Consider the following 25055-nt stretch of genomic DNA (forward strand, 5'->3'; position numbering starts at 1 on the left):
AAGCCACAACAGGAGAGTATCCATGAGAAACACGGAAAATCCAGAAACTATAGAAAAAGAAGAACTGGAAGAAGCAAAAAGAAAGATAAAGACTGGAAAAGCACCAGGAAGCGATGAAGTAGCACCAGAAATGATGAAATATATAGGAGTAAAAGCAAAAGAAAAATTGTTATACATATTATATAACCTAATATGGAAGAGAAAAGTAATACCCAGAGAATGGACAAATGCAGTAATTATACCTATATACAAGAAAGGAAACACAAGAGACTGTATGAACTATAGAGGTATATCACTACTATGTGTAGCAGCAAAAGTATACGAAACCATAATAGAAAGGAAAATTAGAAAAGAAATAGAACATAAATTAGAGGATGTACAAAGTGGATTCAGGAAAGGACACAACACACAAGACCATATATTCACCATGCAACAAGTAATAGAAAAAGCCTTAAAGAAAAATAAAGAAATACATCTGAGCTTTATAGACATGGAAAAAGCATTCGACTCAGTCAAAAGAAAAGATATATGGGAAAGCCTAAAGAAGAAACAAGTAAGTGAAGAACTGATAGAAGCAACAAAGAGTATATACATGAAAACAACAAATACAGTAAGAATGTTAAATATACAGTCAGAACCATTTGAAACAACCCAAGGAGTTAGACAAGGGGGAAGTCTCAGCCCAGTACTATTCATAAATGTAATAGATGAGATAGTGAAAGAATGTAAGAAAACATTCAAGAAATACTGCATCGGTTGGAACAGAATGCAAATGATAAATGCTGAGATGTGTATATTTGCAGACGACATAGTATTAATTGCGGAAACTGCAGAAAAACTGAAATACAACTTTGAGAAATGGAACCTAGAAGCAAGCAAATACAACTTAAACGTAAACAAAGAGAAGACTCAAATAATGAAAATATCAAGGAAACAAGGGACGGAAGATCAAATAGAAGTAATGATAGACCAACAAAAAATAATACAGACAAATTTATACAAATACTTAGGAACAGTAATCAACAACAAAGGAGACATCGAGGATGATCTTAACAACAGAATGGAAAACACAGGAAAACTATTCCAAGCACTAAATAGAGGATTCCTTAATAACAAAGAAATATCAACAAAGACCAAGATGACAATATACAAAACAATATATAGACCTACAGTGACATATGGAGCAGAAAATTGGATATTAAACAAAAGACATCAGAGCAGAATTCAGGCAGCAGAGATGAAATACCTCAGAAGAACGATAGGAGTAAAAAGAACTGATAGAATCAGAAATGAAGAAATAAGAGAAAGACTCAAAATCAAACCGATACTCGAGTCAATCAAAGAGAAAAAATTGGCATGGTTCGGACATCTAACCCGGATGGACAATAATAGACAAGTAAAAAGAGTGTGGGACGCCAAACCAATAGGGAAGAACAGAAGAGGAAGACCCATTAAAGAATGGAACAGTGACATCTCGCAGATACTGCAGAGTAAGGGTAAGACTTGGCAGGAAGCAACACAGATGGCATTCAATAGGAAGGAATGGAGAAAGTTCGTTAAGAGCTAGGACACCTCAGAAGACTGTCAAATATTGTAATTTAATGAATTGTATTTTAAACGGCCCAACACCGAAAGGTACATATGGGTCTACTGATTAAGTAATTAAGTAAGTAACCGCCGCAGTCAAGGTGTGAAATAGCCACATAAATTGCAAGTTCTGTGCTCAAACATTTACATTGCTTAAATGACAAAGCTAGCAGTACAATTAACGTAATCTTTTATAGTGACAACTGTTGCAGGCGGCAAAAAAAATGACATGATGACCATGCACCACCAATGCGTATCTCAAAAATATTGAAAATATAATTCTTAACTTATCTACTTTAAAATGTATAATATATGCCTATCTTCATTCTAAATGAGTAAAATTTTTTGTACTACTAAATAACAAGTACTTTGGGAACTATTTCCGAAGTGAAAATCGCAAAATTAACATAAACGTATTTTCAACTGAAATTATGGCAAATTTCCATTAAAAATAGTAAATGCCACAAGAAAATAGCTTCAGAATCGAGTACACAAATAACATAAAGAAATTCTTATCTCTAAGTAAAATTAAGTATTTATTTGTACTGGTTTATTGAGTAAAACATCAATGTATTCTCAGAAGCAACTAAGATCCACCGTCTCAAAATATGGGTATAGTAAAGTTAGCTTCACAGTAATACTATTAACATTTACAAAAATATGGGAGTCATTGGCAAAAAATATTATATCCTAACAAATAGAGGCCTGCTATTCGATGAAATATATAGATTCTTCCTATACAGACTAAATTTTTCGACGTTCTCGCTGATTGTGTATATTGAGGATATTTTCAAACCTGTTTTGTTCGGAATAATTTGAAAACTGGCGTGATTGTTCAAAGTCTGGGATCCCTGTAAAAGCAAAGGTCTTTTCTGTGAGTCTGATTTGTTCTTGAAGAAGTTGACTACGTGCTTCGGGGTAGAAAGCCGAATAGATAGAGGCCTTTTGTTGGAAGAAAATGGTGCTTTCCCGTGCAAGAAAGCCAATTCCGTTCTTCTTCTGTTCAAAACGTTATTATAAACATTAGTATCTTTGTTGTTTTTTCCAAAGTTGTTATAATAATACTGCAATATACTCCCGGTATGACTATTGTTCCGTTTATTGTTCTGCTTATTAGACACGTTATTCTGGATCAGCCTAGGGGTAGGATTAGGGTAGTATATTTTGTTAAGGGTAGTTTGGGGTGCGCTTTGTTGTTTAGAGAGACAGTTACAAGGTGAAGTGGCTTGACAAGCTACTTCGCTACGTTGTCACACTTCCTGTAGGAATTTTATCGGACAAATTCCCTGGCGATTATCACCGGAGCGGATCATGACCATGCCGTCTAACTCTTCGCCAATCTGTATGACTATTTGGTCCCTAAGGAGCATCAGACCGTTATCACCATCTGACACCTGAAGGTTGTGGGTAACCTGAAACACAAAAAAACAAGGGGTTAACGACTTGAATTAATTTATAAATAATAGAGTACAGTACACCCTTGATTCTCGTTTCAAGGGTGCTTTTTTTTTCGAAAAAAAGAAAACCATTCAAAACGTGTTTTCTTGGAAATGTGTTTCATAAAATCCAATACGTCTTGTATAAATATAAAGTCTGACATAGATAAACTGAGTAACATTTATTATTATTTACTGACAAAACATCAAAAATAAAATAAAGATTTACTTTCACATATACACACCATAATACACCTGCATGTAAAACATGTTGCATACCATCAAGACAGGTTTAATATACTACTTCCATTAATAAAACATGAAGAACACTTAATTACATTTTAATAATACTATTTTTGTTTTTTCTTTCTGTTCTCTATGGATCAGTTAAAACACACCATTAAAAGATGTCACAAATGAAGTTTTACTATCAATAACTAAATTTTAAAATGTATTTTGTTCATTATTTTATGTTATATTTTATATGTGTGTTATTAATGTTGAGTGTCATAGCTTTATATAGATAATCTCGACGACTAGTAAGTTGCACTAACAATTTTTTGATATATTGTAAATTTTATACATTCTTCTAATTACAGTGTCTTGAAGAACGAATAAAAACAATTCCGAAAGCTAGACCAAAAGTCAAAAGAGTGTTTCTGTAACATTCCGGCCAAACTTTCTGACTGCAGCCCTAATAAACTGTGTTGTTTGTATATATATATATATATATATATATATATATATATATATATATATATATATATATATATATGTATATATGTAATTGATATTGAGAATGACCTTGAAAGTAGAAAGTATATTTATTAAAAAGAACGGAATTCTTGTTTTGTTGGCAACATACGATATGCATTCGTTTGAGGATCTATAGTACACAGACAAGATTGACTTGAAATAGAGTTACGTCAAGGCGCCTTGTTCCTTTTCTAAGAAAGAGAAAACATTCTTTTTTTGCTGACATATTAGGTCCCAACTTAATGTTGGGTTGCAACTGGAAAATAATACTAGACCTGATAACTAGTGAGAAGAAGATAAAAACAAGTCAAAAAATGATATATCTAGATCACATCTGGGTGAGGATGTGCCCTGAACAGAGAAGAATGTAGATTCTTCCGTCTTCTTTTTCTATCACTCTTACTAGTAATATATAATCGTTTTGAAGATATTTTAAAATAATTTCGTGTAAACGTACCACATTTAGAACGATTTGGCTCCTTTATTGTAAAATAAGTTAATTTTAGCTGAATCTAGGAATTGATAGTTTTCTTTTGTGAAAAGTTTATGTACCCACTGTATATATTAGAACTAAAACCATCACATCAGTTAGTAGTCAATATATCAATTACCTGTAACGGTTTTTCCCCAGAGCCGAGCTTTGAAACGTATTTTGATGGGAAGAATCCAATTCTTCCGAGACATTTACCCTTCCACCAATCTGGGTCAGAAGTGTCAATAACCGTTACTTTGTAGCCGGCCTTCAGGTCTAACTCATCTTGATGGCGCGATTTGAAGTTGTACAAAACTACGTAAAGGTTGGTGGGGAGAAGTCGATGTGATTTCTGAAAAAGAAAATGAGATTAAAAAACTGTTATATTTATTTTTACACAGGATTTAGTTATTACAATAAAACTAAAATATATATATTACTAAATGTTTTTAATTTTAGCAAATAAGAGGCAAGATATATAGAAGATAATATAGAAGCAACAAAAAATACCAAAAAGTATGTTATTTTTTTTTTGTTTAGACCATCACTCATACAGCTAGCCATATTTGATAAATAATTAAGGTTATTTTTGAAAAATGGAACAAAAAGAATTTGTAGATTACCTAACAACAATAATCTGGGTATTAAATTAAATTTAACGTGAAGATCGTCAAGACAGAGATCTTGAAATACAAAGAAGAAAAAAATGGAGAGTGGAAACTACCCAAGCAATACAAATTATTTTCTGTACTACTGTAGTAATTTCAAAGAACCTCCTAAAGAACATAAAACAGCTGGGTTTTAGTAAAAATCTATAAAACATTTCAGACAGAGACACTGCTCTCAATATCCAGATGCAATTGCTCTAGAACTCTACGAAAATTTTTGGGAGATACTTCAGCATTACAGAGCACTTAGAACTCAATAACAAGGAAATAGTCCTCTCAAAACTTAATCTTTTTTAAACTGTATTTATCTGGGATTAGTAAATTTCCATGTTAGAGAGAAAGAGAGCCATCATCATGATCATCACTGGTATCAAAGTCTGTTATGTGCCAAAGCCTTGTTCAGAACAATCCTCTATTCACTCCTGTCTCTGGTAACTCTTCATCATGCTCTAACTCCAATAGATTTTAAATCATGCTCTAAGTTGCTTTGATACCTAAGTCTCGATTTTCCTCTGGCCCTTTGCCCCATCGGCTCCCTTAGGTCAAAAACTTTTCTGAATATTGCACCTTCTTTCGCCTGATTACATGCCTTATCTATCTAAAGCGTGCTACCTTAATCAATTTTATAACGTCAGGTTCTCCAAAACGTCTATATAATTCAAAGTTGCAACGCCTGAGACCCAAACCTTCCTTTTATTCCTCCGTATATTCCTTAGAATATAGAATTCCTCTTAGAATTTTTGTCTCGAAAGGTTTAAGCAGTTTTTGTTCCTTCTATATAAGTGACCACGTTGCTACTCCATATATTAGCACTGGTCTTATTAGTGTTTTATAGACGGCCACTAAGTCACTAATCATCTTCATGACTGATCTTATTGTCATCAAGTAGTTCTTCAAAATTAATAGTCCATCTTTTCAGTATTTTGTTAGTTCCTCCTCCTCATTCCTTGAGCCCTTGTCAAGGCGTGGTGACACCCTAAATATTCTTGGCTTGCTGCCTCCATTGGCTGCGATTCTTATGAACGGCTTCATCTAGGGATTTTTCCACCCGAGTTTTCATTTGGTCTGCCCAAACGAAAGTATTTTATCAGCATTTCAAATTCTTTTACCTGGATTTGCCTCTACAGAAAAAGCAACAGTGCTAAAAAATTTATCTGCCTATTACTCCCACGAATGAATCACTGAATATATGTTATGGTGTAACTGTAATAAAATATTATCTTTGGAACCAAATACCTTACAATTTTGGCAACTATTCCTGTTATAAAATGCAATACTTGGGTCATGTGTTGAGAGGCGAAAGATACGAATTACTTCAAGTTATACTGGAAGGAAAACTACAGGGGAAAAGATCAGTAGGAAGACGCCAGAACTCGTGGCTGAAAGACCTGAGGAGATGATTCGACCGCAGTGTAGAACGTTCGTTCTCAACAACGAAGTGAATATAAACTTTATCCAGAAACAAAATGGGAAACAAAAGACTCAGTTCATTGGCTCTCTTGCCCATTCATTGAAACGTTAAATTAAAGCCAGACGATATATTGAATGTTATGGCAAATAACAAAAATAGATATACTTTTGTAACTACATACATGTATAATATAGTTTATAGTAGATGTTTGAGGATAGAATTTTAGATAAACTTGTTAACTTCAGAAGCTACAACGAGGTTCTGCTCATTTAGTCTAGAACAACGTTTTCAAATTTTGAACGTAGATCGAAAATTTATTCTCTGAATATTTTTTCAATACCTTATCGTATAATCTAACAAATAATTTGAGTTGTGTATGGATCCTCCCCCTTAAGCACATTTCCTGGCTACGTGCTTAAGTCTTAATAATAATTTTATAAGTTTTTCATACTCAATTGGAGCTACATACATTGATTAAAAAAAAGTAATATATTTTGTAAGTAATTAACCATTTTTAATATAATGGTCGTGAACACTTTTTAAACTCACCTTAGCACCTACTGGACTCGGACAGGGTGAAGCACTTGCAGATGAAGGACTCTTATCATTTTCATCAGGCAATTCAACTGATGACATTCTAATATTCTTTGCTGATAGCAACCGACGATTGTGGACAGGACTTGAAGGTGCTGTAAACCGTTGTCAAATTAAATAATATAAAACAATGTTAAGCAATAAAATAAATAATATATTTTATTGGGCATACCATACAATATTAGGAGTATTATTTTAATAAACAAGTCGTACAATATGCAGCAAGATATTAGGAGAAAGTCTAAATAAGATAGCAGAACGAACAGTAGTGGAATAACATATGGAATTCGGAAAAGACAAATACTAGCAAATTTTACGAATGATAAAAGCACTCAGATCATCCCTTCTTAGAGGGCATCAGCATAAGATTCCATAAGTAGGACTTACTATCCAAGGCAATGCACAATTTGGGCATACCTCAGAAATGAAATAGACTGGTAAAATAAAGTCAAAGTAAGCATTACAAAGTAATTTTGAATGATTCGACACTACTGGATCTCATTTTAGAACAAGTCGTTATAAAGACTTCAATAGAAAAAACAGCTTTCACAAAGATCAGCCTAGTTGTAGTATATGTAGAAGCTATCGATTATACTTAGCTGGAGATTATAAGACTTAGAAGATTTGTTTACTCGTTTTAAAAATGTGGCGCTAGTAATGGATGGGCTTACAAATAATTTCTAAAAAAAATACATGAAGATATCAAGAGACAAAACCTTAACGCTCAAATATCATTAAGAAATCAGGTTTTTGGGAAAATTGACCATTTAAAATATTACATTTACAACAACAATAACACTAAGATGGCAGACATAATTACACTTGAAAACCTTGCATATATATATATATATATATATATATATATATATATATATATATATATATATATATATATATATATTTAGGGATTCTACAGTATTCACTGCCTTCCCTCGCTCAACCGTTTCCATCTCTCTCTGTTGTTCCATTCTCCATCGTTTAGTCCTCTCTTACTCATGGCGTCGTCTACTTCGTTCCTCCAGGATTTTCGGGGTCGTCCTCTTTTCCTCCTTCCTATGGGGCTCCATTCGGTTATTCTTTTTATCCATCTGCTGTCGCTAGCTCTTCTTACATGTCCATACCACTTTAGTCTTTTTTGTTCTATATATGTTAGTATGTCTGTTTCTATTGATGTTCTTTGCTTTATTTCGTCATTACTTCTCCTATCCATTCTTGTTACTCTGCAGCATCTTCGTAGGCATTCCATCTCTGTTGTTATTATCTTACTGCTGTTTTTCTTGTTTATGATCCAATTTTCGGCCCCATATGTCATAATACTTCACACTAATGTTTTATAAATCTGCGTTTTTGTCTTCATATTTAGGTGTCTATCCCACCATACTGAGTTAAGTTGTCGGATTGCTGTTCTTGTTTGTCCTAATCTTTGTGTAATTTCTTCCTCTGAAAACCTTGCAACATATTATAAATCCAAATTAGAAAACCATACAGCCATATTATTATTGACAAGCTAGAATTATTAGACAGTTATTAGATCTGCGGCTACCTACGAAAATCAAAGAAAAGTGACTAAATAGATACGAAAGGTAAATATCAATAAGAGGCGTATACAGAAGAAAGAGGAATGAAAGATAATAATGAATCGTGAAATAAATAAAATATTATAACGAGTCATCTATCCTAAAGGAAATATGAAGGAAACAACTAGGTCATAGAGGCATATAAGAGAAATCAGAATTGAACAGTATTAAGTGAGGAACTAGAAAAAATATCAAAAATGAACGACCAAAAGAAGACAGCTTAATAGTCGAATTCAATTCCTAAAAGAAAAATTAAATAATGCGAAACTCATACAAAAGATAGAGGGAACAAAAAAAAAAAAAGAAAAATAAAATAAAAACATTGAAATGCAAAGATTATTGTGTTGTTTTGTGTGGTGTGGATGGCGACGACACTATTTAAAAAACGATCCTAGAAGTTTGGTCACTGATGACAATAACGATAAATGAACTAACTGTTTATCGTAACCATTTTATCTGAAACTACAAGGATATAGCCATCTTCTAACCCAACCATAACCCGTTTGATGTATTATATACAAAGTTTGCTTAAATATCTAAAAATAAGTCTATATAACACTGGTCTAAAACTAATAATTATGAACTAGGCTAGATAAATAACTTAAAAAGTGAACTACAGGATGTTTCGAAATCGTTTCAATGAAAACACTGTATAGATAAAATATTTCCTTAAATGTAAAGTACAATAATTGTCTCTTAAATATTGATCTTTAAAATAGATATCGATGTTTTACTGAAACGATATTAATAAAATTCACACAAGCAGGAGACATTAGCCGGCAGTTCTTTGTGTAAACTTGCATCAGCCCGAGTCTCTGACGACGCAGGGATGCAGAAATAACGTTATAAGACTATCAATACCGATTCATGTACGAAAGGTTTGACGAATTGTGTTTTTACCTTCTAATTATCGGCTTATTTACATTTATTACTGAGCAATATCTTGTCTAAAAACGTCTGTATTTTCAAATATGAATTGAAAATTGAAATTTTGGGTTTTTTGTGTAAGTAGTTAATTTATCATTTGTCCTTCTTTCCCAAATACCATTTGGTTTTGCGTGCCAGAAAGCGCCAATTTCTTTTTAACATTCATTTTATTTCATCTTTTGTCTCATAATAATATCCCGACTACCTGTTTTTTGTAGGTCATTGAGTTTTCTTGATCCTATCTGGTGAAATTCCATTCCACTCGATATAAATTTTCAACCATGTCGATATTGCAATTCTTAAAAGGAATAAAGGAAAATATTTAACGGTACTTCTTGGGTTAAGAACCCTCCGCTACCTGCCTACATAATTTGAATATTATCAGTCAGTTGAGAAAAAGCTATTACCAAAGTCGGTCGCAAAATTTCGTAAGCTGAAATCGCCAGCTCGCAAAATACTCGCTTCGCTTATTAATAAATTATATTTGTAACTAAGTAGTTCGCATCGCATTATTATTCATAAATATTATCAAGCCAATCATTTATAGTAATCAGTGTTTCCTAAAACCGCAGTTATAATTTTCATATAAACAGTTCATTTATTTAAACCAGAATTGTTGCCAGTAGTTCGCTTTGAACATAGAAACCACATTCCGCTAAGCAATTCTACTTGTAATTATATGCAATAGTGAAAATAGCCTCAGTGAAAATTGTAGTGAAATATTCCATATCACAATGTTTTCGGAGAGATATCAGAAATTGCTATTTAATATTAGCATTAAATATAAGTTAGTGTTTAATCTGTTTTTTATTCCAGACCTCGGCTGGTGGTCCTTCGTCCTTTAATTCTTCAAATGAGTTATTGTTCGACCACTATCTAAATTGGTTCTGCTCCATATCTAGACCTAGACCTTGGTGTGTAAAGGGATAGTGAAGCGCTATATACAATGCTGTAGCCAGGTAGCATCACTAAGCCTCTTCTACAAAATCCCCATCTTTACCTTCAAGTTTTTACAAACCGGTAACCTAAGTAACTTCACTGGAGATTAAGTAACCAACCACAGTAGAAAGTAGGTTAGAGCTGACGGAAAGGGAGTCTTGTCCAAGCGGCTTGACATAAAATCTCTGATCGTTTCTAAGTCACTAGATTCAGGTTTCTTGTCCGTGTGATTGCTGATGTGCAGAGACATTCCTACATTAAAAAAAATAGAATAAAAAAAACACACAGACATCTTCCGCGAGCAATAAAATCAGTGCTGTGCACAAAAGTCCTATAATGATCAAAAAGTTGCGATGGCGAGGCAGTCTGAAAATCGTATCTTACAAAACACATTAGATTAGCATTATCTGATATGTCTGTACTTTCATCAACTTGCAAGGAAAAATAGTTACACTCCGTTAAGTGATCTATAATAGTTTCTTTAATATTATCTGATATCTCCACAATCCTACGCTTCACTGTGTTATTTGATAGAGCCAGCGAATTCACTTGCTTTTCCGAATTGATACTATTTTCATTGCTGGAACTATTAATTTCTCGGCAATTTTGTGAGGATAACCGGTTTCAGCAATTAATTTTGATCTTCCATAAAAAGCCAGTACAAGGTTTTCAGATACAGCTTTCTGAGAAAAATTCAACGACATAGTCTTTTTGTTAGCTATTAATTCTCACTTTTTATTTAAAAAAAAAATCTATTGGCTTACTTCTGGTGCTTCAATTCCATGTGCCGCTTCAATTTTGAAGGTTTCATGGACTCATTTGAAAGTGCAACATAACAAATAACACATAATGGTTTATCATCAGTACCCTTTATAAAACCGAACTGCAAGTAATCTTTGGAATATTTTCGGGCCCAGGACTCGTTCTTCTTTTTTGTGACAGTTGTAGACTGCGCATCGAGTGGCCGTTTGTAATTACCACTTGTACCTGCCTCTGGATGGACATTACTTGACAGTCTATTAAAATTTTCGCTCTTAGAACTTGTACCTGACTACCGATAACTCGATGGTCTATTTGTACAAGTCTTAGAACTTGTACTTTGTTTTATAACAAATTTATCCATTGTCAAATTCAACGTTATCAATATGCACGAAAAATACGCGTTCTCTGGCTTGACACTGTGCTTAAACAGAATGGAATAAAAAAAGCAGCGATGCAGCAGACGAAAATTTGTAATTTTGTGGATGTGTAGTGGGAGGTTAAAATAAAAGCGGTGGCGCCAGTCAGAGCGTGGCCTTCAAAAGCAATATATAAAACGGCGAGGCGAGGCGACCCGGCATTTTGCTTTCGAGACCCGGTACGGGGTCGCGACCCACCATTTGGCAAAATCTGCAGTAGAGATCAGTTTGACGTACCTAATGCTAACAACAGCTTCAAGCAGTGCAGATAACTGTTGCACTGACTACTGACAAATACGGTCTATCATGGATCTTCGGCATCTCCTTGAAAATAAGGAATTAAAGAAACTAAGTAAGAAGAAAACTGGTCTCTGCACTTAAGCACGCTGGTTCCAATACAAATTCCTGATTATTAGAATGCCCTTCTTATTTATTTCTGCTTTTTGTAGTGCGGCGATCTTCAGGAATAGACAACGGTCAAACGCTCTGACTTAGTCAATAAAGCAAATAAAGACGTCGCAACAGACGTCTCTGAACAATAACTCTCTACAAAAGATAAAACTATTTCTCTATAATTTTTAACCCTACGATTTTCGTGAATTTAATGACAATTATGATTCTATGATATTATTTGATATGGTAAAAAGTTATTTTTGATATAATGAAAGATCAAATAATCTTCTCGTTTAAATTTTTGTGATTTGTAAGTAATTTTCTAAATACAAATATCTTCTAAGAATCCAATCAATATCCAATTAAATTAACTCTATAAAAAATTTAACCACCAACGCTATCAGAATATCTTATCTACAGCACTTTCTTGTTTACGACTTTGAAACATCCTGTATAATTCTAATTAGGAGTGCGGCAAAGTGCAATGCATACTTGATGTAGCTTTGAAGTCATCATTTCGTGCTAAAGTTATCAGAGCAGGCCTGGAAACGACTGAGAAAGAGCATGCTGATGTTAGTATTCATAAAAGATTAAAAAATGGAGAACAAGTAAGGTTAATGTACAGCTATCAAATATGTAAAAGAGAAAAAATTACGAAGTATTAAAGAACAGTATAGAAAATATTAGAAAAGGGTTGTTTAAAAGTCAGTTTGCATTTAATTTAAAATTATACATACAAGGTATCGCAAAACTACGCAAAAAGAAAATTTAAAATTATTCTAAAATATATTTTTACCTGTCAAATATAAATTGTCTTAATTCAAATGTGACACATTTTAGAATCATCAATTTTCTATTGGAATAATACGAGTATATTACTTTTCTGCTATTTTTAAGCGTTAGTACTAGTATTATGTGTATTTCTAAATAATTTAAATTATTAAAAACAACATTCTAAAGCAAAAAAGCGTTTCTTTTTGGCAAACATACCTTATTTCCTGATCAGTGTATATACGGTAAGGCCCAATTAAAAAATATGACTGAGGTATCTCCAATGGAAAAGGTTTTTCCGAAAACATCGGTTTTGCAATCAAGAAAGACATGTTTTGGTTATGAATTAATAGATAGATAGGTTTATTACCTCAAATGGGATAGCAACTTCTTCATTAATGTTAAACAAGTAAAGCCAGTGACATATCATCTTAAAGACACTTCAACTTTTTATAAATATGTTGAATTTTGTTGACCTCCTTTAATTTTCAGTAGACGCAGCTTGTCTAAGAGACCATTGGGAGTCAATGACGGTTAATTCTAAAGCCAATCGGAAGGTTTCGAGTTTCTATGGCTCCATACCTTCTTTTGATAGGTAAATTTATCGACTGTGTATCATTGCAGTGTTGATGCTCGAACTTTTCTTCTTAAAGTTCCATCTCCTATCGGAGGTTGGATATCATAACTGCTATGGTCACTTTGTTAGCTGCTGCTCTGAAAAGTTGTAGTGAACTACAGTTAAACCATTCTCTAAGGTTCTTCAGCCAGGAGATGCGTCTTCTTCCTATGTTTCTTCTTCCTTGGATCCTTCCTTGCATAATAATTCTCAGCAGCTCATATTTTTCTCCTCTGGTTATGTGACCCAAATATTCTAGTTGTCTTCTTTTTATGCTGTTCATAATTTCTAACTCCTTATTTAGACGTCGTAATACCTCAGCATTGGTAATCCTTTGAACCCACGGAATTTTTAATATTCTTCTATAACACCACATTTCGAACGCTTCTATTTTCCTTATGTGTTGTTTCTTCAATGTCCAAGCTTCCATTCCGTATAGTAAGATAGAAAATATGTAACATCTTAGAGCCCTCAATCTGAGATGCAACTGAAGGTCTCTGTTGGTAAGCATTGTCTTCATTTTCACAAATGCTTGCCTTGCAGTTTCAATTCGGACTTTGATTTCTCTGCTTTGGTCATTTTTGTCATCAACCCAGGTTCCCAGATATTTATATGTCTCTACTTTTTCTATTTGGGTTTGCTCTATCATTAATTTTTCATTTCCATGTTGCGTTTTTGAGACAATCATGAATTTAGTTTTTCTCTTATTTATTTTTAGTCCGTATCTAATGCAATAATCGTTAATTCTATTTACCAATTCTTGTAGCGATTCCAGGGTGTCTGCCATTATAACGGTGTCATCAGCGAATCTTATGTTATTTACTATTCTTCCGTTTACAGAGATTCCATCACCCAGATCCGCTATCGCTTCCTGGAATATGGCTTCTCTGTACACGTTAAACAGTAATGGTGACAGAACACAGCCCTGTCTTACTCCTCTCTTTATATCTATATTTTCGGACTTTTGTTCTTCTATCTTTATATTGGCCTTTTGATTCCAATACAGATTGATAATGATTCGTAAGTCTCGTCTGTCTATATCTTTGTTTCCCAGTATTTCTATTAGTTTTTCATGTCGGATCCTGTCGAATGCCTTCTCGAAGTCGATGAAACAGGAATAAATATCTAGGTTCATATCTAAGCATCTTTGAGAGAGGACATTAAAAGCAAACAATGCCTCTCTCGTTCCCAGTCCCTTGCGGAACCCAAACTGAGTATCATCCATATCATCTTCTAGTTTTCTATATAATCTTCCATGAATCACCTTTAGAAATATTTTGAGGGTATGGCTTATTAGTGATATTGTCCTATAGTCTGAACAATCTTTGGCATATACTGTTTTTGGTATTGCTACAAAGGTGGACACCAACCATTCCTGTGGGATTTTTCCAGTTTTATATTCTTCATTAAATAGGTCCAGAAGTACAGGTAGAGTTTCATCGTCTAGACATTTCAGTAGTTCCGCAGGTATTTCGTCTGGACCTACAGTTTTTCCGTTTTTTGCGTTTCGTATTGCTTGTTCGATTTCCTCTATTATGATCTCTGGCCCCGTTTCGCTGTCGATTTCTTCCGGTTCTTGCCGATTATCCTCAAACAGATCTGTTATGTATGTCTTCCATTTTTTTAATTTCTCTTTAATTTCTATAATGATTTTTCCATTTGCGTCTTTCAGAAGGGCATCTTTCTTTTTTCTCAGTGTATTTGTCATTTCCTTTATTTTCTTATGCATGTTAAAGCTATCATACTGTTTAGTATATGCCTCTATTTCACTGCATTGATTAGCAAGCCAGGTGCATTTGGCCTCTTTTATTTTCTTTCCTATCAATCTCTGTAGTTCCTTGTATTTTGCTTTACTCCTGCCTTTATGTTTCCTTCTTTCCTCCATTAGATCTAAGATTTCTGAAGTCATCCATCTCTGTTTTTTTCTTATTTTTGTCTGCAGTAGCTTTTCTCCTGCCTTTATTAAAGTTTCCTGTACCATGTTCCATTTGTCATTAACATCTATTGTTTTTATCACGTCTTGTTTGATTTTCTTTAGGTTATCATTTATTTCTTGTTTTAAGCTCTGACGTATAGGTTCTTCTTTTATCTTTGAAACATCAAACCGTGGTATATTTGTTTGTTTTTGGATCTTCTTCAATTTTATCTGCATTACGCCTACTAATGGATTATGGTCTGAATTTATGTCAGCTCCGGGGTATGTTCTCAGAGACTTTATAGCGTTTTTATATCTAGAGTTTATTAAAATGTAATCTATCTGGTTTCGAACAATGTTGTCTTCTGAACTGTAAGTTTATAATTTGTAAAACCGGTTCAGTGGACCGTGAGAACTAATGCCTTTTTTGCGGCATAATGCAGCTCCTATAAAACTTAATTGCTCCAGAAATATCGCCATGTCTAAGCCCATTTGATTTTTCTTTAAGAGGTGATTTGAAAAATGAAAAAGTAAAATGTAGTCTATCTCTTTAGATGATCTTTGACATCAAAAAATAGTAGCCTATAGCAAATCAATATCTTAAATGCTACAAAATATTCAGGAAAGTTATTTTATTGTATTTATTTTACTATAGGGATGTACATTGTACATGGGTTGCATTTTAATTATTGAATTAAATAAAACATGCTTGACCAATTTTTGATTAGCTTCCCGGCAGTTCCAATTATTTTAATTCTACCACAGCATAAAAAATCTGTCAATACAATTAAAATATATTTAAAATTATGTGCCACTTGACATCTCTCTAATTTAAGATTCTTGAAGAGACTGCGACCCTATTTAATGTGAAGGACCTGTATCCATTAATTTACAACCCAAAAATATTTCCTTCGAAAGCAAAATCGACATTTATCAGGGTGGCTCAGAAAAAGCTTTTCCATTAGAGATATTTCAGATGGATTTTTTAATTTAGTCACTATTATATATAAATGTATATACTAGTTATTACACAGTTTAAATAAAAAAAATTGTTTCGCAAACTGGTTTTTAAACAACTAGTAAGACAGTAAAACAAAAACCTATTTAGTAATACTACCTTTAAATCTATAATTTGAAATAAATGATGAGCAGCATTTAACAAATTATTTTTCTAGGTTTTGTTTTCTATTTTAGAAAAATTAAACTATAGAATTAAATGTTCATTAAACTAATTTTCAAAAAGGATCTGCTAATATTTCAGTCAAAATTAAGAACAAGTTTTTGGAATTGAGGATTACGTTGAGGAATAAGTCTACATAAACCTTTTGTCCTCAACACGATTAGAGAGGCAAAATATGACAAATTGGCAGCTGTAAGAGAATTCTTGAATTCGTTTAATTCAAATTTACCTAAACATTTTTCATTATCAGCTTATACAACGGTAGATGAAAAACTGGAAGCTTTTCGTGGCAAGTGTGGCTTTAGGGTATATTTGTCCAATAAACCTAATAAATACGGTATACAAATCTAGGCACAAACAGCCACCTGGCCCATATAAAGTTGATACGAGCAATATTTCCCACGTTCCTCGCCTCTGCAGTCCTATATCTGGTTCTCACAGAAATGTAACAATGGACAATTTTTTACGAGGTTCAACTTGGCCGATCTTCTTTTGAATGAACATCATTTGACTATAAGCAGAATGGAGAAGACCCGTGTCGTCAAAATAACAAGAGATAAATTACCAATCGGCAAAAAAAGTATCGGACTACTGCGCAAAAATCAAGTGACAACATTCCATAGAGGTATTAATCCGCCAATGAACAAGCAGAATTGCTTATAAAGAGGAAGAAGAAGCAAATCATCTGACTATAATAGGCACTATGAGAAAAAACAAAAGAGAGCTTCCACTTCAATTTACTGATCTTAAGAGGCCAGAAAAAACAAGTATATTTGCTTTTAGAAAAAAATGTACGATTGTATATACCCAGAAAAAACAAAAACGTTATAAACAAATATAGATCTAATGAGATCTATATCATGGAGTTTAAATACCTGGGGGCGATAATCACAGCAGACAACCACGTAGAAAAAGAGGTCTCAGCAAGGATAGCTCGGGAAGGATAGAGCATTATACTCCCTTCAACATTATTAAGATCGAAGCTGCTAAAAAGAAAATTTAAATTAACACTGTACAAGTTGATTATTCACCCAATATGGCAGGGAAACATGGACTCTCAACCAGCGGGAAATCAATAAGCTTCTAGTATTTGAAAGAAAGGTTCTCAGAATAATATTTGGCCCTCAAAGAGATGAATTCACAGGTTGATGTCTCTGTATGGAACTGAAAACATAGACATATCAAGGCAAACCGAATAAGATGGGCAAGTCACGTGGTACGATCAGAGGATGACAGAGTGTTAAAGACAGTATTTTTTGAAAGACCAGATGGTAAAAGATCAGTAGGCCGACCCAGAAAAAGATAAAAGGATGATGTTGAAGCCGATTTATCTAGAATTGGGGTACAACAATGGGAAATAGAAGCGCAAGATCGTAGAAGATGGAGGGCGATAGTGGATGCGGCGAACACTCTCCCCGAGTTGTAAAGCCAGTGAAGAATAAGAAGAAGAAAAAGAAAAAGAAAAATAAGAAGAAGAAGAAGATAGAGAAGAAGAAGAAAAAGAAGAAGAAAAAGAAGAAAAAGAAGAAGAAGAAGATCTAATGAGATAGATAAAATGCCTAGAAGATATTTTCTACAAGCTCTTGATATGGAACTAGCAAACGATCATCTGTAATGTCGATTTTTGAATAAACGTATTCCTAGATCAATTAGGTCAAAAGTAAATACATGAATGAATATGTTTTTGTGTTTTATAGTAGTCAAAATGTGAAAAAGAAAAATCTGTTAACTTTTATTTTCAAAACATGAGTTTAAATACAAGTTGTAATAAATTTGTGTGCAAATGTTTCTTTGTCTATTTTAATTATATATTTAAAGAATCGACAAGTTCTCAGACCGTTTTTACGAAAATATTTGTTTTTTGACCTTTTTTTTTAGATTTGCGGACTGCTTGTCCGACTTTACATTTTGTGTACCATCATGCCACGTTATCTCTGAAAGGTTAATTGTATCGCCAATTATAATATAGAGCTTGTCAAATCTAGAAAAGTTACACCGGTTTATTGATATTATATTCTGTAAGAAAGAAAACATAGTGGTTAAAGGCTGGTAAGGGGTCTTGGGGGCGACATGAAGCTGCCGATGCTTTTGTCGTAACAAAACGCTAAGAAATGCCCACTGTTTTCCAACGAATGAGTTGGAGGTTTTAGGAATAAAACTCAGCTCTGCCAGCAAATCCTACTCTCACGTCCACGAAGACATACCATGTCGCGTAACCACTGGGTGCATGGCGTACAATGGGAGTACGTTATGTAGCAGACGAGAGAGGGCAAAAGGCGAGTTTCTGGCGCCTAAAAACTGGAACATATCGGCTAGGGGAATAAACCCCAACAGAAAATTCGGTCCTCCAAGGATGGGGGTTAAGTCGTAAGGCCAGCGACCTTACACTTGTGAAAATTCTACAGTGCTAAAATACCCAATGAGCCTCGGTTACCGGACGGAAATTACAGTAGACGAAAACAGCAACGAAAATGGACCATGAATTACGGAATCTGGAATATACAGGGAATCCGGAACAAACAACGAGAAATTATGCAGGAATTCGTAAATCGAAAATTAGATATAGCCATTCTCTCTGAGACCAAGAAAAAAGGAAATGGAAGCGAAAAATGAAAAGACTATGTACATTTATTCTCAGGAGTGGGAAAGGATCAAAGAGCAAGAGCAGGGATATCAATATTTGTACACAAGAAATTTGAAAAATATATTAAATCTTGGGAAGCATACAACGAACGTTTTATTAAAGTGACGGTTCTCCTAAGAGGAACACAAATAACAATTCTGGGGGCATATGCCGTAAATGATGACTACTCAGTGCAAGAAAAGGAAGCTTTTGAAGAAGACTTTAGAAAAATCCTGAACCAAATTCCTAACAGCCATGAGATTATATGCGGAGGAGACTTGAATGCTAGAGTAGGAAAACAAGTTCAAAGTAAAGTGGTAGGCATGCATGGAGAAGAAACTGTTAACAACAACGGAGAAAGACTCATAAATATATGCCAACAATATGAGTTAAAGATTTTAAATGGTTTTTTCGCCCACAAGAACATACATAAATACACCTGGTATCAGCACACAAGAGGTCTAAAATCGATAATAGATTATTTCATAACAAGACAACAAACTAAGTTAAGAGTACAGGACGTAAAGGTGAATAGAGGAGCAGAGTGCGGCTCGGACCACTGCCTGATAATAGGAAAAATATATACACCATTCGTAGACAGGAACCACACAGACATCAACAAAGAACACAGAGAAAAAATAGAGAGAACTACGTACACCTTAGATAATCTAGATAACGAGAGCACACAGTTACTTTACTCCTGGAGACTAACACAAAAACTACAGGAATCACACAGATCAACGACGGATGAATACGAACATATAAAAAACTGCATGAAAGACGCAGCGCTAGAAGCCTTAGGGCCACAGGTACGAAGAGTAGATAAACCATATTGGTGGGATAAAGAAGTGGAAGAAAAGATAAAAAGAAAGAAGGAAGTATATCTACAGTTATTAGAATAGGGAGACGAACATACAAAACAACAATATAAAAACTTGAATAAAGAAGTCAAACGAGAAGTGGTTAAAAAGAAAAATAGTACATGGGAACAAAAATGCCATTACCTAGACAACCATATAGGAGGGACAAAGAGCTTTGAAGCCTGGAGAACTATAAAAACGATGAGAACAACGACAAAAAACCAAGTCATAATAAATAGAATACCAGAGAACACATGGGTAGAGCATTTTGAGAACTTATTAACAGAGAGAAGAGAAAGGTTTAAACAGACAAATGAACAAGTGGAAGTAGAAGGAAGAATCGAAATATCAATAGAACAAGTGAATGAAACAGTTAAGGGAATGAAATTAAAAAAATCTCCAGGCCCAGGCGGAATACATCCAGAGTTGATTAGGTATGGATCATCAAAACTGTTTGAGATGATCCGAAAATTATTCGAAAGATGCTTAAACGGAGAAGAAGTTCCAGAAGAATGGAGACAATCGTATATCTCTCCAATACACAAGAAAGGCACAAAGATGGATCCTAAAAACTATAGAGGGATCGCAGTGATTGCTACTATAGGCCGACTATACTCAAAAGTACTACGAAACCTGATAGAAAACGATATTAAAGACAAACAACCCGAAGAACAAGCGGGATTTAGGGCCGGACGCTCCACTATGGATAATATCTTCACATTAAAAATTGCAATGGAAAAACGAGTGCAGAGAAATAGAGAAACTCATATAGCTTTAATAGATTTGGAAAAAGCATATGACAGTGTACCGATCTCCCAACTATGGATAGAAATGGGTAACTTGAAAATAAACCCAATTCTTATTAACGCCACTCAAAAATATTACGAACAAAACTTTGCAAGAATTAAAATGGGACAAGAAATCACCTCACCTTTTCAAACAACAAAAGGACTAAGACAAGGCTGCTGTCTGTCACCCACCTTATTTAAAATCTATTTGGACAGATCCTTAGTGAAATGGGTAAAAAAATGTAGAAACATGGGAATAACGGTGGAAGAAAACAAGCTATATACACTTTTCTTTGCGGATGACCAGGTAGTAATTGCCGAAGACAGATACGATCTTAGCTATATGGTAAGAAAACTACAAGAAGAATATGAGGTGGCAGGTCTAAACATAAATATGACAAAATGTGAATATCTCTCAGTGGGAACAGATGAAATATGTGACCTAGTCTTGAAGGACGACAAAATCAAAGGCGTGCAATCCTGCAAATATTTGGGGGTCATATTCAACAAGAAGGGAAATAGCGCAGATGAAATCAGGGAAAGAATAAACAAGGGCAGAGCAGCGATCCGTGCCTTAAACTCTCTTCTCTGACAAAAAACAATTCGACGAGAAACCAAAAAACACATTTACGGTAGTATAGTCCAAAGTATTACACTTTACGGTTCGCAAGTATGGGACGTCACCAAAGCTAATAGAAACAAACTTATGACGACAGAAATGGATTATCTGAGACGAAGCTGCGGTAGATCGAAACTGGAGAGAGTTAGAAACGAACAAATAAGAAACGAAATGAAAATGGAGAGAAATATCAATGATGACATAGAAAGAAAACAATTATTCTGGTTCGGACATGTTAAAAGAATGCCAGAGTACAGATGGCCTAGGAGAGTACTGGAATGGATCCCTCCTGAAAGAAGAAAGAGAGAACGACCACGGAGAAGTTGGCGCAATGATATTAATGAAACAATGGCGGCAAGAGACTTAGAAGAGGCAACTGCATATGACAGAAAAAGATGGAAATTGGGGGCGGAGAAGCGGCGACAGCCGTAATAAATCCGTTATTATATATTATATATATAAGAAAGAAAACATGTAATCTCTATCTTGCCAATGTTTAGATTAAATGCATAATTATGGGACAATACCTGACATTTAAAGTATAGGAGCAATCATAAAACATGATGCGATTTTAGCAAAAACACCGTTGGCTGAATTTTAAAATTTAATTTCCCAATTTCAAAACTCAATGAATATGAATAGAAATTCGCTTGATGTGCCCTCTTCTTTAATAATTTAGTGGGCTACACACCAAGCTACTGAACCGAGTTAAGAAAGAGATAAAGAACTTGTTTAAGAAGTTTTCCAGGTTTCAAGCGTAAAAGTTAATCAAGAATAAATTTCTAAAACGCTTACAGATAGGTGGATTTGGAAGGGTTCTGAATTTTTTCTATTATAATATAAAAAGTAATATTCCTTCAGTCAATGAAAAAAGGTTAGTAAAAATTTGGAAATATTATACAAAGAGTTTTCAAAAGAAAACAGAAAAAATATGGAGAATTTAACAACGAAATTGCATTTGCATATATTTATTATTGTCTTTCTTTTTTTACGACATTGAGTACGACTTTGACTGAAACTGGTGGCATAATTACAGAAAAAGCAAAGAGAAATTGAAACAAGAAGTAAGGACATGATGTCTGTGGCTGCTGAGTTAGAAGCTAATTATCAGCTCATTCATGACCAGATTCCACAAGAGAAGATATAAAACTCTCCCTGCGAATAGCCTATGACTCTGACATTGTATCTCCCAGTATCATACAGCTCGTCAGCATGCAGTCTATCCATATGCAGCTTTTAGTAGTGGTTGAGATTGTTGAAGTAATTTCTTTTGTGAAAAAGTAATTTATTCAGAAGAACAGCCGATGTAGTGCAAGTTATCAGACATAACAGATACATTTAAGCAGAAAGTCATTACTTTTTACATGTCATAACATAACAAAATTCTAAGACTACCTGGAGATCAAGTTTATGTTAAATATTGTAAAATAGGTTTGCAAAAGTAAAAGGATTAAACAGACGAAATAAAATGTAGAAAGTTTTATTCGCCATATTGGCATTTCTAGATGAATTCAAAAAACATAATATCCCATGACCCTTAAAATCCTTAAAACCACCGGGGCTTTGTTTATAAACAATAAGCAATTTAAAAATAACCATTTAAAAGATCAATAGTTTATGTTTTAAACATAAAATTTAAAAACGAGTCGTCCATGATGCGCCAAAGATAAGAAAGTAAGGAAAAGTCACATATCCTAACTGGAAAACACTGGAGAATTTTTTAAAAATATTAAGGGTGGAAAGTTCTCCACTGAGGGTGAAATACTTCAAACTCATTATGTTTCAAATGAAAACTCAGAGCAGGGGGTACATATACAGAGTAAGCAAGGCGCCTTGGGATCGACAGGACTATTCCCAGTGTATACCAAGAATGTACAAGAGACCTAAACACACCTATCATTCCGGCAAGTCAACTGACGGGATTTCACGATCGTTGCCTTTAGTCTTTCTTCACACCTCAATTCTTTACAAGAACTTTCCCTTTAATCGTTAAAAAGTTGCAGTAAAACCTATGACCATCTGTCACTAGATTACCAACGGATTTTTAAATTATGTTTTCTCAGACATTAAATAATAATCCTTGTATAGGCATGTAAGTAAGATATTTAATTCTATTTTACCTAATTTAAAATGGACACAGGCAATATATTCAGTAGTTGAAGCAAATATTTATTTTGTTTTGCGATTTATTGTAAGTTATTATGTAAGCCAAATTTCAGTTTAATTCGTTAAAGATATCTGCTTTAAAATTGAGTTGCAATATTTCACCTTAACAAAATATACACATCTATATATTTCTTCTTCTCAGGGTGCCTGTCCGTTCCAAACGTTGGCGATCATTCTGGATTTGTTGGTTGCTATACGGAAGAGCTGTGCTGAGGTCTTTCTATACCATGCTCTCAGGTTAGCAAGCCAGGATATTCTTCTTCGTCCTGGGGCCCTTATTTCTTTAATTTTACCTTGCAAAATGCATTAAAGTAGCTCGTATCTGCCTTGATTTCTCAATATATGTCCCAAGTACTGCAGCTTACGGCCCTTCACGATGTTGACCAAATCCGCGGTTGTGTTCATTCTCCGTAGAACTTCTTCATTAGTGACTTTGTCTGTGTATGATATCTTCAGGATCCTTCTGTGTAACCATAGCTCAAAAGCCTGAAGTTTTGATAGAGTTTCCGCCTTCAATCTCCTGTCCACGTTTCTACTCAGTACAGAAGCACTAAGTACACGTAATATTTAAGGAGCCTTATTTTTGTTTCTAGGGTGAGATCATGGCTCTTGAACACAGAGCTCATAGTCAAGAATGCACTTTTGCCTTTCCGATGCGACATTTAACCTCTTGGGTATTGTTCCACGACTCATTGATTATAGTTCCCAAGTAGTTGTATTGTGAGACACGTTCAATTCTCATTTGGTTCACATACAGATTTGCTATAGTTATGTTTTTTTTGCTGATGATCGTTAGCTTGGGTTTTTGGTGTTTATATCCAGTCCATATATTTTACTTGTTTCTGTTATTTTGTTCAATGGGTTTTGCAGCCTTTCTATGGTATTGTGAACACTTTCTATACAATTAATTGTCAATAATGAACCGATAATAAAAGTTAACCATTTTAAATACCTAGGATATTGGATAAACGAGACACTAAATCTGGATGAAGAAATTAAAACTCGTATAGAAATTGCAAGAGGAGCATTTATTAAACAGTTCTATTCTGAGCAATTCTCAGCTGAACTTACAGCTGAGAATTAAGTTCCTAAAATGTTATGTGTATCCTGTATTACTGTATGGATGTGAAACCTGGATTACGAAGATTAACATGGTGAACAAATAAGAAGCCTTCGAGATGTGGTTATATCGAGAATGCTCAGAATATCATGGGTTCAACACATTTCAAACAGAGAAGTCTTGAACAGAGTAGGTCAAGGTGAAGGCGACTTAATAAAGATGATAAAAAAGAGAAAACTCGAATATCTGGGACATATAATGAGAGGAAGCAGATACAGGATAATACAGTCGATACTCAACGGAAAGATCGACGAAAAAAGAGGAATTGGTAGGAAGAAATACTCATGGCTCTGAAACTTTCGTTAATGGACTGGCTTATGAGCAGATGAATTATTACATGCCGCACAAGATCGAGAGCGATATCGGCAAATCGTCATGGAAGCTATCTACTATATTCTCCATCTATTCGAAGCACCGCTGATAGATTCCAATACAGATTAGCTAATATTTTTAGGTCTC

At 34.2% G+C, this 25055-nt stretch overlaps 1 protein-coding gene across 3 annotated transcripts in view; it reads right to left on the reverse strand.

Moving 5' to 3' along the window:
• Window positions 1–2075: 2075 nt before the first annotated feature.
• Stacl (SH3 and cysteine-rich domain-containing protein) overlaps window positions 2076–25055 on the reverse strand; it is a 707685-nt gene continuing 684705 nt past the window's right edge. For 2 of the 3 annotated variants that reach the window (XM_072525271.1, XM_072525272.1), the window contains exons 15-17: window positions 6880–7019; window positions 4391–4603; window positions 2085–2999 (exon numbers count right to left, since the gene is read on the reverse strand). In XM_072525271.1, the coding sequence (XP_072381372.1) occupies window positions 2838–2999; window positions 4391–4603; window positions 6880–7019 (515 nt within the window). In that variant the 3' untranslated portion in view covers window positions 2085–2837. Of the gene's footprint in view, window positions 3000–4390; window positions 4604–6879; window positions 7020–25055 lie in introns of all 3 variants that reach the window. The other variant, XM_072525277.1, reaches the window with a different exon arrangement.

Source organism: Diabrotica undecimpunctata, chromosome 3 (genome assembly GCF_040954645.1).
Source record: "Diabrotica undecimpunctata isolate CICGRU chromosome 3, icDiaUnde3, whole genome shotgun sequence".
NCBI lineage: Eukaryota > Metazoa > Arthropoda > Insecta > Coleoptera > Chrysomelidae > Diabrotica > Diabrotica undecimpunctata.